Raw genomic sequence first — 16,871 nt, forward strand, 5'->3', positions numbered from 1 at the left:
TCTGAAGTATTCGCTATATGCAGTTCCATAGAGTAAAGATACTGTTTGAAAGATACCTATTTATTTGTCTCTGGCAGTACTAGCCCATTCAATGAGTAGCCCATAATTCTATTATCATTCTGATATTCTCTCAACACTCATATTATATATTTTTTGGTTTAAACAATGTCTGAAAATATATTAAATTGGAAGCTAATTCTTTTGACTCAATTTCTATCAGTGGTCGATTACCTTCTACGAATCTAGGCTACACGATAGTATTGATGCTATCTATAATTGGCTTGAACATAATATGGAACTGCAACTATATCAGTAAAGCCGCGTCCACACTATGTCGATCGACACCGATCGACAAAGTCGATCGACAATGTCGAACAAGTGTGGACGTGTCGCTCGACATTGTTGAGCGCTGTCGAGTCGAGTCGAACGCAACCCGATTCAGGTCGGTCCGGATCAAAGAAAGTCGAGTCGAACGCACCAGTGTGGACGTGTCGATCTTGTCACTGCCGTTTTAGAAAATAGAATAGTGATATACTGTTGTGAATTAGTGAATATACTGTTGTGAATATACTGTTAGTGAATATACTAGTTAGTGAATAGTGAATATACTGTTGTTCAAGTGCTTAGATTTTTATTGAAAATGAATTGGAGTGATACCCAAACGTCTAATTTTATTGAAATGTACCGTGATCGTTGTTACTTATGGGATTCAAGTGATGTTGACTATAAAAACAAAAACAAGCGGCATGATGGTTTGATGGAAATTGCGGTGTCATTTGGCATTGAAAAAGTGGAGGTGGAAAAGAAAATTAGAAATTTGCAAAGCCAATTTGCAAGGGAGAAAAAGAGACAGAGTGAGTCGAAGAAGACCGGGTCTGGCGCTGATGTCGATCGACTCGTCCACATGTACTGAGGCAATTTTGTCGATCGACACAGTCGAAGGTGTCGAGCGACTTTGTCGATCGACCGGGTCGACAGAGTCGATCGACATAGTGTGGACGCAGCTTTATGAAGGAGAACTGTATTAAATACGTTGTAATTGTAAAGCCGCGTCCACACTATGTCGATCGACACCGATCGACAAAGTCGATCAACAATGTCGAACAAGTGTGGACGTGTCGCTCGACATTGTTGAGCGCTGTCGAGTCGAGTCGAACGCAACCCGATTCAGGTCGGTCCAGATCAAAGAAAGTCGAGTCGAACGCACCAGTGTGGACGTGTCGATCTTGTCACTGCCGTTTTAGAAAATAGAATAGTGATATACTGTTGTGAATTAGTGAATATACTGTTGTGAATTAGTGAATATACTGTTGTGAATATACTGTTAGTGAATATACTAGTTAGTGAATAGTGAATATATTGTTGTTCAAGTGCTTAGATTTTTATTGAAAATGAATTGGAGTGATACCCAAACGTCTAATTTTATTGAAATGTACCGTGATCGTTGTTACTATATAAAATAAAATAAAACTAAATAAAACACTCGATTAAATATAAACTGACTAAGATAAAACACTAAACACTAAAACACTTAAAACACTAAAACACTTAAAACACTCGATTATGTATGAACATTTATGATGGTTGTCGATCGACTCGTCCACATGTACTGAGGCAATTTTGTCGATCGACACAGTCGAAGGTGTCGAGCGACTTTGTCGATCGACCGGGTCGACAGAGTCGATCGACATAGTGTGGACGCGGCTTAAGAAAGTGTGAGATGATATCTATGTGGGATTGATTGTTGCTAATTGGAGGCAGCTGCGTTTGCTTGCATCATCACGGGATGCAGAAATAGTCTGCATTGCATAATTGAACTATTAAGTTGAGTCCAGATGGTGATGAGCGACCCTTCGTTTGCGTGATCCTTTCTGTGGAATTGATTTTGTGAGTGGATGAAGTGAATAATGGATTACCTTGAATATTTGGATTATTATGAACCAATACCTCAAGTCGGCGAGTACGGTATCAGAATTTAAAACTGAAGAGAAGTGCTGATTGCTCTCAGATTTTTTGCTGATGGTAGTCCACATAGAGACTGGTGATTTATGTGAGTACTGCAGCATCATGTCGCATTATACATAGTGTTGCGGCAATAGCTATTATTTGTTTAATAATTGAAAAATATTACATTAAATTCCTAGCTGGACAATACGCTAGAAAAAAACTACATTTTGGAAATAAATGAAAATGAATTCCAAATGAACACCAAAAAGGTGAGGAGTTAGATGTTCATGTGTTCACTGTAACAACATTCGAAAGAGTTAAGAAGACTATCTAATCACAGATAATCATTATAACGATGGTCAAGAGAGGATCAAGACTGAAATAGAGAGAGAATGGGAGTAAGTGGGGGAAAGAGAGAGAGAGAGAGAATGAGATTGATTGATTTTTTTTCTTCTTCAATATGCCCTAATAAAGGCATATTATGACTGAGAGAGAGTGGGAGGGAGGGGAAGAAGAAAAAACAAGAACGAAACGAATGATGGGAGAGTGAGTGAGAGAGTGCAAAAGCAATACGCAAAGACAGCATGTAAGAGCCAAAGTAGCATTCGAGATGGCTGTTGCCAACATTGCGACAATAATTCCCCGTGGATTCCTTCAGTTGCTCCTCGGTCTGGCTAAACTTGAGCGTCGGTCTGGCTAAACCCGCAGATCAAAGTTGCTCTTGATCTTGACCAAGAGATAACTGACAGCTAAACTCGATCTCAGCAAACCGATTTTTTAGCCGAGACCAAAGTTGCGCTAGACCAACGTTGCGCCGGGGTTAGCCAGACCCGATCTCAGCAATCGCCCCTAATAGTAATATTAGAAAATTATTGTAGGTTAATTAGAAACAATTCCGTACTTTCTTTGGATATTAAGTTATCATAAATAATAATCATGATAAAAGAGAACAGACTTCTATGGATTGTATTATAGAATCATGGAGAAAGCAGAGGGAAAATAGTATGGTACTTCTGTACTAACTTCTTAATACTGGACCCCCGTCTGGATCATCCATAAATAGGATCAGCAGACTCGCTTCGCTCGCCTGCATTTTTCATCTGAGCGTTCTGCTTGGAAATGCACCGGCCCCTAAATATTTTTTCCATGTATCTTTCCTCATTGTTAAAAACGATCTGGCAATGTTGTGGTGCTGGACATGGATAGCGCTATCCTGCTTTCTCGAATGATAGACACTAGTGCTAATAAAATACTGACACTATGATGTGGAAGTGGACTGCATTATATAAAATGCAAAAGAAAACAATAATAATATTGCTTATGATTAACTACCAGCTTACCCGGCGAACTTCGTACCGCCAAAAGTCAATGTATCTTCTGTCACACTCAGGCACGGCCCTAGGGACTTTGCCGCCCTGGGCGAGATCGGCCATCGCCCCCCCCCCCAAGTATCGCGTCTAATTGTTTACTCCCGGGTTCCACCCCTCCCTTCCGCGATCGCCTAACTATTGTGTCTCCGCTGTGATACACACCACAGTGTCTCAGTAAACTCCTCAATAATTATATACTAGGAGTGCCAAGTGTGAATTGCACATTTTAAAATTATTTTTGTTTCATAAACTACTGTTTTATGTTTCCAGTTGCAGAGATATTTTTATAAGCTGACTTGAAAATTTACCCCAATCTTATTAGCTATGTGAGTTACAGTTGACATTTAAACAAATTTTTGACGAATATAAATATTGGGGAACAGCAACACAAAATGTCTGATTAAACTATTTTTTTTTTATGTTCGAAACAGATACACAATAAGAAAATATCATTAAAACGGCCCACTTGAATTGCCGAGTAATTGAAACTACAATAACATTTCTACAACACAAGTTTGTTTAACACACCTGTAGAACTCATCTGGCCTTTGCATGGGAAAATTCCTTCGCCAATTCTTCAATATCTAGGGACTCAGCTATTTTGTAATCGATATAAATCATCGCTAGACCACTCAGACGTTCCTGGGACATTGTTGATCTTAATATTGTCTTTATTAGCTTGAGTTTGGAAAAGCTTCTTCTCCACTCGCAGCTGTGACTGGTAGAGTCAATAAAATCCTTAGAGCAACACTTACATTAGGTGCGATGCCTCATTTATAATTTTTAACATTCCTTTTGAAGAACTGTTAGGCTTTATAATATTGTTGATAGAACTTTCAGTTCGTCTTTTAAATCTGTGTTACTGATATCTTTGGAATCATTGAAACTTGAGGCTGACACTGATCTGCGCAGTGCGGCGACGTCGGTTGTTCCACACAATAAAGCCGAATGGTTTGTTTTTATATTTGGACTTTATTATAATTATTGTAAATCAATGCCTGCACTACCGTTTATATTCTTAGTTGTTTTGGTTATTCTTAGTTATTCTTTGTTGTTTGGGTGGAATTTGATACTTATAATTTTTCTATTCACATTTAATATTATAATTCTTTCATGTTATTTTCATATTAAAAATTTCCGTTCCTTAAAATTTGCCGCCTCCAAAAGTCTGCCGCCCTGGGCGGTCGCCCGGTCCGCCCACCCCTGGGGCCGTCCCTGGTCACACTTGACTTCATTTGGTGAATCATGCAATTTATCTGACAATTAATATTTTCATTCACATTTCAATACGGACTTCCTATGTGCTTAGGCGGGATGCACACCGGAGAAACGCATTTCGTGAAGCCCTCTTTCATGAAACTTGTTTCATGCAATCCGTTTCACTCGCGCATGCATACAAAAGAAACGTTCCCTGCTTAATCTTATCAGTCGATTGCGAGCAACTTTCGTTTCACATTTCCTGAAACTTTTTCACGAAACGCGTTTCTCCGGTGTGCATCCCGCCTTAGTGCTTAGTCATGCAGCATTTATTATTCCATAAACATATTCTTCTCAATCAATTGGTAGTAATATCCATCAGTAAAGTGTTGAATTAAAAGAATAGGTAGGTTAAATCAGTGTTTCAAAGATGAATTTAATGTGTTCATAGTTGTTAATATTGTCAATAGATGGTCCAGAAAATATGTGATGTCCGATGAATCATACAGAATTCCATATTCTTTCCAACTTCCATTTAGGATGAATATAAGCTAAGCTAAATTCAAAAAAATGTTAATTATTCTTTTATTCTTTAGTAATTAATGAATGCAATGAACAACTCTCTTTCATGAGGTGAATAATTTTTTCCAACATTCTCCATTTTCTCAATAGGGGAGTGATAATTATTTGTATAGGTCTTTCAAGGAACCATTATCTACAGCTGGTAACAATCAACTACACTTCAACTCCAAACTACTGTTTAAATCTTAGAAGAGATATAGATATATTCTAAATCTGGTCTAAGGTTTTAATACCAGTATACAATTTATCACAGAGTGACGTGTTTATTACAGCTGGTAACTTTAGATGCTAAATCATAATATTATCACAACATTATCTTGAATCATGATCAACTTTCCATTCTTCGGTAGCCGCTCGGCCGACAATTTCGAAAACGTAGGTCTGTAAAATTGATTATAGATAATTATTATCAGCCCCCTATCAAAACTTTTGGTCAGGAACCATTCCCAATATCCACTCAACATATTCCTAAAGTTTCATGCCGTTCTGTCAAGTAGTTTTCAAGTCTGTAGGGAACAAACAGACATTCAAACAAACAGACATTCATTCTCATATATACAGATTTTGTTGATCAAGTACATCTGAAGCTAATAAAAAATCAATACCACATTTTGCTTCCAATATCGTTATTAATAAACTTTTTTTATTGATTCACAAATAATATTCATAAAATCTATGTACACATTTTATTCCACATTGCAAAATGATTAGTTGTCATAAAGTACTATCTAATAGACTCCAGTACTTGTTAATTAATGTACTATCTAACTACTCATAGACTAAAATGAACATATTTTTCACAATAATTGAACTAAAATATTTTGTACATAAATTTCTGACACCAACAAAACAATATAAAATCTAGTATCACAGCCTCAGAAACGAAGAAATTAGTTCAATTGATAAATCCTATAAAAAAATACAATTTTATCGATCATAACACAGTAATAATTATTACAACTATACGAATTGTGAGAATAATTCTTATTAATAATATGTATTGTAATATTATAAATTCATTTACAAAGTGGAAATAAACTTTATTCTAATAATTCTGTTAGGAATTTAGATTATCAGGTTCATATTTGGGGTTAACTTTTATGTGTAGGCTACAGAGTTTAGAATTCCTGTTTCAATATTCATTTTGAATTCGAAACTTGATTATCAAATTTGAGGTTAGAACTAACTGAAATAGTTTAAAACATTTTTTACATGGGTTGATGAGAACAACATGCTATCTTATCTTGATATGACGAATTGAATAGTTATTTTCATTTTATTGTTATTAACAGGGGGACTTTTAAATTTTCAATTTTATTAAAATTAAATTTTCATCCTTTTCAAAGCTATAAACTTGTTTGTTGGTCAATCTATAACCAAATAATATTATGCTGGTGAAAATTTACCAATAATTGATTATTGACAATTTTATTTGTATCAAAGCAGTGAAAATCAATTCATAATTGGAGATAATTGACAATAGGTCAATATTTTGTTCATAATCGAACTTTCTCTACTCTTTTTATCACTTTTTGTCCTTCATTCGTCATTTTTACATCTTGTTCTTTTCAGCTCTATCTTTTGTCTCTCTTATTTCTTCCATCATACTCCTCCATTTTGTAATTTCTCTCACTACTCTTTCACTATATATATATTCATTCATCTTTGAATATTTCTTTATCTTCTCAATTTTTCAACTGTCTTATTTATTTGTTAATTTCTCTGAATCAAGTTTTTGCATTTGCCTTTTACTTCTTCTTATTCTCCTTCTTACTCTCATAACGTCTTCTTCTTCTTCTCCATCATCATCATCATCATCATCATCATCATCATCATCATCATCATCATCATCATCATCATCATCATCATCATCATCATCATCATCATCATCATCATCATCATCATCATCATCATCATCATCATCATCATCATCATCATCATCATCATCATCTTCTTCTTCTTCTTCTTCTTCTTCTTCTTCTTCTTCTTCTTCTCTTCTTCTTCTTCTTCTTCTTCTCCTCCTCCTTCTCCTCCTCCTCTCCTCCTCCTCCTTCTCCTCCTCCTTCTCCTCCTCCTCCTTCTCCTTCTACTCCCAGTCCTCCTCCTCACTTCACTCATAGCTTAATAGTGTCGACCTTCCGCCTTGTCAGCTCCTTATCCCTATTTTGCCACAGATAGTTCTTTCCTTCAGCAAAATACTCCTCGATCTGGGTCAAAGGCCGGTTCTTAGTCTCCGGCAGAAACAGATAGATGTAAACAGTTGTTATCAAGGACACGATTGTGAAGGCCGTGAACACTCCGATGGGACCCAAGATGGCGGCCACTGAAGGGTACAGTTTCGTCGTTGTGAAGATCATCAGATTTATAAGGCTGTGCATTACTCCCGAAACAGAGCCTCTTACGTTGGATGGTAGAACCTGTGCGAAAAAAGAAAAAATGAATCAACTTTCAACTATATATAATTATGTTCTATACAGTAAGAGAGGAGAGTAGGGTTGTGTTTGTTTGTTTGTTTGCATTAAAACATGTCAACTTGTGGATTGCATACCGGAAACACTGGAATGAATTGGAACTCCAAATTTTGCACATCGATTCTAAAAATATCACCTCGAAGCCCAAATTTGAATTTTCTTCCTAGATTTTTCAGAATTAATGTTTAAATTTCATTCATGTGACATACACACATAGCATTATGTTAATATACAGAGTGGGTGAAAAGTATGAGAATGACTTAATATCTCATACACAAAGATAATTCGATGATGGGTGTGATTGGGGATCCTACTCAGATAGGAAAAACTACTTTACAATGACTTTAAAAATCTGGTCCACCATCTTGGATCCGCCATATTGAATGCAACTTCATTTTTTTAAGTTGGAAGGTGGTCATGCTATACATGATTTCGATAGGGAATTTGAAGAAAAAATGAATAGTGGAAACTGTATATCGATATCTCAAACCGTTTTGAAGATATTCACATTATTAATCAATACTATTCAAAGCAGAAAAGAGAGAATAAAGTCTAAGAACGGCTTAGTATTTCATGAAAAGAAGTGATTCAAGGTGGGTGTGATTGGGGATGCTACTCGAATTGAAAATACTACTTTACTATGTCTTTAAAAATCTGGTCCGCCATCTTGGATCTGCCATTTTTAATGCAACTTTATTTTTTTTTAAATAGTAAGGTGATCATGCAATACATGATTTCGATACGGAATTTCAATAAGGAATGAATGGCGAAAACCGCACATCAATATCACAAACCGTTCAGAAGATATTCATATTATCAATCAGTACCATGCAAATCAAAAATGAAATACATGAGTGGTATTGAATATCTCCTAAACGGTTTGAGATATCGATGTGCGGCCTTGCCATCCATTTTCTCTTGAAATTCCGTATCGAAATTATGTATTGCATGATCACCTTACTATTTAAAAAAATAAAGTTGCATTCAAAATGGCCGTTCAAAGATGGCGGACCAGATTTTTAAAGTCATAGTAAAGTAGTATTTTCAATTCGAGTAGCATCCCCAATCACAACCACCTTTGAATCAATTCTTTTTATGAGATACTAAGCCGTTCTCAAACTTATTTCTCTCTTTTCTGCTTTGAATAGTATTAATTAATAATGTGAATATCTTTGAAACGGTTTGAGATATCGATATGCGGTTTCCGCCATTTTTTTTCTTGAAATTCCCTATAGAAATCATGTATCGAATGACCACCTTCCTATTTAAAAAAATGAAGTTGCATTTAATATGGCGGATCCAAGATGGTGGACCAGATTTTTAAGGTCATTCATTGTAAAGTAGTTTTTTCAATTTGAGTAGGATCCTCAATCACACCCACCATCAAATTACCTTTGTGTATGAGATATTAAGCCGTTCTCGGACTTTTCACTCACTCTGTAGAACTATAATCTAGTGAATATTATTATAATTGAAATTAATGTAGGCTACCATAGGACAATAATCTAAAGACTACCTCTTCGAAACAGATGCTTAAAATAGGTAACTAAATTTATTAATTACCATTCCAATTTTAGGTTGGCATTAAGTTGAGGAGGGTCTCTAAACAAGATTTGATTTCTGTCATTCTATTAAATGTTAGTACCACGTTGAAGAACTTATCTATACTCTATACTGAGAGAAAAGAACTGGCTTATACACGAACAGGATAGAAAAATTATGTTTGACACATCACGTCTAAACTACTGGACTGAAAGAAAAATATGATATTCTACATATAGATTCTTAATTAACCGAGGATGGTTCTTGGCCTACTTCAAATTCTTTAATATTCCACTCAGTCAAGTTTTCAGTTTGTCAAGTTTTGAAACAGACCATTGCAGAGCACGGGTTACCTGCTAGTAATATAATAACGTAAAGAACTGGTTATACATGTACAGGATAGGAAATTCACTAATGACGCATCATCACGTCTGAACTAGGCTTACTCAACTGATTAACTTGAAATTTTGCATATATAGATTCTTAATTATTTGAGGATGGTTATAGGCCTATTTCCAATTCTTCAAGATTCCATTACGTCAAGTTTTCAGTTTGTAAAGTTTTTAATTTTAGACCCTTGCGAAGCGCGGGTTACCTGCTATAGTGTAGCCAACGTTATAATGGCAGTGGAGAAAGATAGCAGAACAACGTTGCCAACCCTCTGTCTTGTCAATGCCCTCTATAGACGGTAGCTAATACAGGTTTATTGATGTAATATTAACTGTTCAATCTCGTTAAAAATAATCAATTATATTTATCAAGCAAGAAATTATATTTTTCAATAATTCCATAATGCATTTTAATGATTAAGATGAATTATTTTGTTAATTAATTATTAGTTCTACATTTTTGAAAGACGATCTAGCAAACTTGTTGTGTAGTTGAGAAGTTGATATTGTGGTAATTATTCACATTGACTGAGAAATTGTCAAAAAAACCACTGATTTATTGATAACTAGAAAGACCGGTTTCGGTTATTACACCATTGTCAATCTCTGATAAACTAAAACTAAATACAAGAGCAGCAGAATTTATACTAGTAGGCGAGTACTGCTATTGGTCAAGGGCATGAACGCCTACCATTGGCCCAGCTAGACAGTCTCCTCCCACTCAACGGTGTGACAAAATGGCGGCTTAAGCAACAGAATCGCCACATCAACAGATCTACCAACAGCGCACATCGAGAAAGAGATAGCGCTATCTGCTTTGTTGAATGATAGACAAGGATAGCAATACCATTGTTAAACAAACACTGCCATTACAACAAGTTTACTGAGGGTAAACAAACAATATCAAAAACGGGTACTAAGATGAAATATTTTTTATTTTTCCTTTGAATCATGTCTATAGTGTGATCCACGTTATAATGGCAGTGTTTGTTTGTTAAGCAATGGTATTGCTATCCTTGTCTTTCATTCAACAAAGCAGATAGCGCTATCTCTTTCTCGCTTTGCTCTGTTGCCAGATCGTCTTTTACAATTTAGATTCAATAATTAATCAACGTAATATTGAATTCTAGATCATGTAAATTCATTATAGAATTATTGGAGAATATAATATCTTGCTTAATAAATTGAAATTAATTATTTAACCTTCCGGTAGTCACACACTACTCGATCACACGAGCAGGCGCGTGTTGTATTTTGTACAACATCAAATTTTCCAAATGTTATGTACTCTGTTTACCGTCAAAACATATTAATCAATTGTATAATTACTTTTTCCTACAGTTACGTTGAAAAGTGGCCATTGCTGCACTGATTACAGAACGCAAAGAATCACTTTTCCGCTCTAGTGCGGGAAAAATTTTTCTGCACTCCAGATTTGCAACATGGCAACGCAAAATACTTAGTAGGTTATATGGAGCAACAGTGCAGCAAAATCAAAATGAAGTTGGTAACAGTGACTGCTGTGGCTGCTATAGTGAGCAGAGGTGCAACGAAGCACAACGCGCTAATTATTATTCATTATATATTATAACCAAGGACAACGAGAACTTTAGGATTTTAGGATTAAGGTTTTTATCAATAATAAAATTACACAGAAAAACATTTGATGCATTTCAGGCAATTTTACCCATAATTACCCACTTTTCATATTCAATGGTAACTGTAGGAAAAACTTAATGTGAAATACGTGCGCAAAGTTCCTCTGCTGCACTCAAGAAACCATTCCGTCCTCGCCTACAGCTCGGGCGTAAACGTTTCTTTCGGTGCAGCAAACTGTCACTTTGCGCACTAGTTGCACAAATAACTATTTCCATCTTCTTTGATTATTTTACGGCTATGAGCACTTGGATGATTATCATTTCATAAGGTGCCCAGTAAGGTACATCAAGCAAAGCCATCAATTCTGTGTTATTGGTTCGTATACAGTCTTTCCCTATCTTATGCACAGTGCAACTTAAGCACTGTCGTGACTAAATGGCACCTAAAGACTGAACCATTGCTCGGTTGATACTGCAACTCAGTGGAGTGATGGGGGAAAAGTTCTATTGTACATTTCAAGATTAAGTAATGATTTTTATAATAAGGGGTTACCGAGATACTTTGAAGAAAATTACTTTGAATATAGAAATTGGTCATTTTTTGTATATTGGAATATGGGCTCAAGTACACTCAACAATAAATTTTTCATTTTCTGACCGAATTTGACTTATGATGCATGATTTTAGACCGCCTTGACGAGCCGAGAAGAATAAGGTGTAGTACGATGAAATTTGAGCATTGTGTCAAAAGTTATGAGTGTTTGAAATGTTGATCCTTGAGGTGTCCTTAAGCGCGCCTCTCCACTAGGAAATACTGAAATGAAGTGCATCTAACGGGTGATTCTCATAGATCATAATATCATGAACGTATGTCATTGTGCGAAATATTAATGTGAGGACAATGTAGTTGGTGATGATGGTTGAAGCTGAAAATTAGGTGTTTTTCACAATACAAGGAGCATTGTTGTCAGGTGTACCTGGAAATATATATGAGATAGAGCGCTCTACCTGATCTCAGATTGTAGAGCATAAAAATACGCCCAGAGAGATTTTGAATTATACATCACAATAGTCACAATCGTAAGATATTGTTGATCAAAAACTAAAATTCATCAAAATTGATTTCTTTTCTTCAAATTACACTCATTTTTGAAAAATCATTACTCAGTTTTCATTGGAGATAAAGAGTTCCAAATGTTCTCATTTTATACAGAATCTCATAATCTAAAAAAAAGCAAGAGCAAATTTTTCTGTCCGATTACTAGATTTGGCAGAAATAGCTGAAAACTGGAAAATGAGCTGGAAATATGAGGTTTTTGGGCCATCTTGTATCTAGCACAAGGAAATTTTGCATGAAGAAATTGGTTCTGGACTTCTCTTATGTACCCGATTAATATTTTAAAAAATCAGAACTACAATATAAATTGCATGCACCAATGTATATAGTGACTGGACTAATGAGTGACCAACCTTCTGTCTACCAACTTTGAGTCATAGTAGCTTAACCTAGATTTTGATTTGGACTGTAGTATAAATTTGAAAAGGGACAGTTTTGGGCATAATCCTGTTGTACCTCCTCATATAACTGTAAAAATAATTGTACGACTGAAAAAATTAATAAACTATAAATTCAATCTTTCGTTACAAATGTTCTATGCTTTTACACTCCAGAGCGAAGCTCGGTCCCCCGATATTAGTTTCTAATGAATGGCTCACCTCTCCTATCATGAGACAAGGCAGACTGAAAATGCCGAACGTGTTCATGGCAACATAGACCATGATGAGACCTGCTATGATTTTGGTGTCACGTGTGTTGGGCAAAGGCTGAACGCCGGGCAGACTTTTGTAGTAGAGAAATGCCACCAGACAAGAGGTGGCCATAGCCGTTCCAACACCTGATATCAGACCGATCCTGCGCCTGCCATGCCTCAGAAGGCACCACGATGTGATGATCGAGACCACAATGATGATCGGACCAGGGCTGTCATCACCGCTATCCTTGTCTATCATTCGACAAAGCCGGTGGTACTATCCTTTTCTAGGTTCACAACAATGACAATTATGTTTAAGAAATATAATTAATTAATGCAGAGAATCGGCATCGCTATATTTCCATCTTTATCCACTGCCATTATAACGTGGACCACACTATAGCACTTTTTCATATCAGGTTAGTTTACACTACGTCTGGATTTGACGTCATCGTTCAAATGAATACTAATCTAACGAGATATATATTGATTATATTGATGTATCGATTTGTTCAATTACATTACTCTAATAGTATCTATTTGATTCAAAATTTGCTCGTTTATCTGAGTATTGAAGAACGTAAATTGTATTTTGAAAAGTGAGAGTGACATAACCAACTTTTTGATTTGGACAGTATATAGTATAAATTGGAAATGGGACAGTTTTGGGCATGAGCCTGTTGTGCCTTTCCTCATGTTAAGTATGTGTACACAATGTGTTAAATAAAATAAATAATAAATAAATAAATAAATAAATAAATAAATAATAAATAAATAATAATAATAAATAAATAAATAATAAATAAATAAAAATAAATAAATAAATAAATAAATAATAAATAAAAAATAATAAATAAATAAATAATAAATAAAAAATAAATAAATAAATAAATAAATAATAAATAAATAAATAAATAAATAATAAATAAATAATAAATAAATAAATAAATAAATAAATAAATAATAAATAAATAAATAAATAATAAATAAATAAATAATAAATAAATAAATAAATAAATAAATAAATAAAAATAAATAAATAAATAAATAAAAAATAATAAATAAATAATAAATAAATAAATAAATAAATAAATTATTACCAGTAATTCTGTGAATAGTAGACCTAACGCAGTATAATCATACACAAGTACCTGATTGAAACTATAGACCTTATGAAAATACAGCAATAGACTGCGGCTTTTCCACACATCTGTGTAATCACTTGTCAGCTTATTTATGATGAATAATTCTATAGTCTGATTTTCACTCTAATATTGGCGTATGAAGGAGGAGGCTCCTTTTTCCTTTTATATTATCCTTGAAATGCAAAATTTCAAAAAACCTTGTATATACGTCGAGGCTCAATTAAAAAAGGAACATACCTGTCAAATTTCATGAAAATCTATTATCGCGTTTCGCCGTAAATGCGCAGCATATAAACATATAAACATTCAAACATTTAAACATTAAGAGAAATGCCAAACCGTCGACTTGAATCTTAGACCTCACTTTGCTCGGTCAATTAGCTATCTATAACCGCGTTAATAATGATATTCACCAATACTAAGTATTTGAAGACAAATTAAGGACACACGAAGTGGAAACAGCATGCAAATATAATCAGCTTCAAACTGAACTAACTTTTCTGTGTTTGTCAAACCTTACATTTTCATATTTTTTTCACAAAATATGTGAGTTATTTTCTTGCATTTAGATTTAAACAAAATAGGCCTACATGTTCATCGATATCGAGATGTAGTCGACAGTTACTAGCTTGGAGCGGAGGCAGAGATGTAAAATTTGAGGTTAACTTTGCTAAATAATTTCGTAGTTTTTGTCTTTGAAAGTTCAGGAGTTCTAAATCAGGACTGAAGTACCTTTTCCTTGAGTTAAAAATGGTCAAATGCAATCGAATAAATCTGAACAATTAATTATAATAATACCAAGAACAAATCGATACATCGATAATCAATACGGTATACATCTCCATAGATTAGTATTCATTGAACGATGACGTCAAATCCAGATGTAGCATACACTATCCTGATATGAAAAAGAGCTCACTGGTATGAAGTAGTTATGGGTATCGAAAGACAAAACATCGACGTTTTTTAAATATCGATAAGTGAAAAACATTGAACAGTAAACATTGATGTATCAGCCTACGTTTTCATGGATGATACTACGCAGACTATTATGCTTAGAGTGACTCAGACTCAGATAGTGAAAATAGATTTCCTTTTTTATGTACATGTAATAGAAAGGAACAGAGCTATTGAAGAGTATACAGCATAACAATAAAGAAAAATTAGAAAGGAAGAGAGTAGACGATAAAAGAAAGAAAGTTAGAATAAAGAAAGTTGACAATAAAGAAATATTATTGATTGGCAGCAGCCAAACTGAAAGTTTATGAATTTTTTGTAGATAATCAGACTTTACTTTCAGCAACGGAGGTTGATATTTAATCAAATTTAAAAAAGAAAATCCAATATATAAATGATAAAATATATAAAATAGAAAATCCAATATACTAAAATATTTTTTGATATATTTGAATATTTGCTTAATATAAAGCCAATTGAGACAGCATTATTTTGTCCAAATTTTGTGAAGAAAATAAAGTTGAACTGATAATTTTTTTTTTCATTTAATGAATTATAAGATTTATCAAATAATTGAATTTAAATAAAATAATGGATAAATACTCAAAAGACATGTCAGAAAAGATGGATGAATTAAGTTTTATTGGTATTAATATAAATTATGTGTAAATGATATAATGTAAAGTATACGATACTTTACACATTGGTAGATAATCCTTTTAAAAAAAATAAAAAAAACTTAAATTAAAAAATTAGAAATAGGTTTTACATCTTAGTTGGGAAAAACATTGGATGACCAATGTCTAGGTAAAACCATCGATAAGTGAGAAACATCGATCAGTAAACATCGATGTCTTAAAACATCGATTTATTGATACCCAATATTAGGAGCCAGGATATCAGGAGCCAGGATATCAAGATACCCAGTATGAAGGAGGAGCAGTGATTATCTGTTTTTCTATAGTGTGAATTGTTTCATCTAGAACCCACAAAATCAAGGTTTTGTAGATCGAAAATCTTTAACAATACAATCAAAACCAATGGTACGAATTATCCCTATGTCCTACACAGACATTCCAATACCCGAAAACCACTCTTTTGAACTCAGGGGACCTTGGAACGTATAGAAATTTAGAAATTGGGGTAGGCCTACCTTATTTTTTTTTGGAAAGCAATACTTTCCTTAGCTATGGTAATAGGGCAAGGAAAAATAGCAGTTCGGTGAAGTGGTATTTGGAGTGTGAAGCCAAGTTATACCTCTGTTAGTCTCTAATAATTAATTATTATTAAACGAAAATTCCAATTGAATGCTGTAAATCACCCCGAAGACTTCTGCTACTGCAAATATTGACAATAGGGTGAACAGCCAGATGAAAATTTGATGAGTGCTACTATACAAAAATTATTTGTCAGCAAATAGTTTTTGTATAGTAGCGCTCATTAAATTTCCATCTATAGTGAGGTGCACGCTATAATGGCAGTATAGGAAGATAAGAGAAAAGGGTTGCCAGATCTCAGCCTTGCCACCCAAACAGCTGACACTGGTATATCTGATGAATTCAACTGTTCATTATTGTTGAAAATATTTTTTATTTGTCAAGAAAATATATTTTTTTTCCTACAGGTACCTTGTAAAGTGTGGACCATTCCTGTACTGATTACAGAACGCAAAGAATCACTTTTCCGCTTTAGTGCACAAAGTATTACTTTGAGTACTCTTAATACTTTGCTTATTATCTTGCAGCCATCCCAATCAGCTGTTGACATTGTTGGCATGTATTTTGAATGCGAATCTGTTCTATCTATATTTTTTCTGATTTTCAAATAAATAAAAATGAGAACTCATTAAATCATACATTTTGAATATTATTCATTATTCATTATTTCAAATAATATTTTTTCATTCATAAATTGATTGGTTG

General features: G+C 34.2%; 1 protein-coding gene across 1 annotated transcript; it reads right to left on the reverse strand.

Annotated features, from left to right (window-relative positions):
- Positions 1–6,209: 6,209 nt before the first annotated feature.
- LOC111058578 (facilitated trehalose transporter Tret1-like) lies at positions 6,210–13,106 on the reverse strand. The gene is made up of 2 exons (XM_039429580.1): positions 12,813–13,106; positions 6,210–7,513 (listed from the first exon to the last, which is right to left on the reverse strand). The coding sequence occupies exons 1-2, from the start codon at positions 13,104–13,106 to the stop codon at positions 7,211–7,213; spliced, it is 597 nt and encodes a 198-aa protein (XP_039285514.1). The 3' UTR covers positions 6,210–7,210.
- Positions 13,107–16,871: the final 3,765 nt, after the last annotated feature.

This window comes from Nilaparvata lugens, chromosome 5 (assembly GCF_014356525.2).
Source record: "Nilaparvata lugens isolate BPH chromosome 5, ASM1435652v1, whole genome shotgun sequence".
NCBI lineage: Eukaryota > Metazoa > Arthropoda > Insecta > Hemiptera > Delphacidae > Nilaparvata > Nilaparvata lugens.

Excerpts from the sequence above, each read along its gene's own strand:
- LOC111058578 (XM_039429580.1), bottom strand. The coding sequence starts at position 13,106 with ATGATAGACAAGGATAGCGGTGATGACAGCCCTGGTCCGATCATCATT. Across the intron at positions 7,514-12,812 it reads CTTGTCTCATGATAGGAGAG|GTTCTACCATCCAACGTAAG; the intron begins GTGAGCCATTCA and ends TTTTTCGCACAG.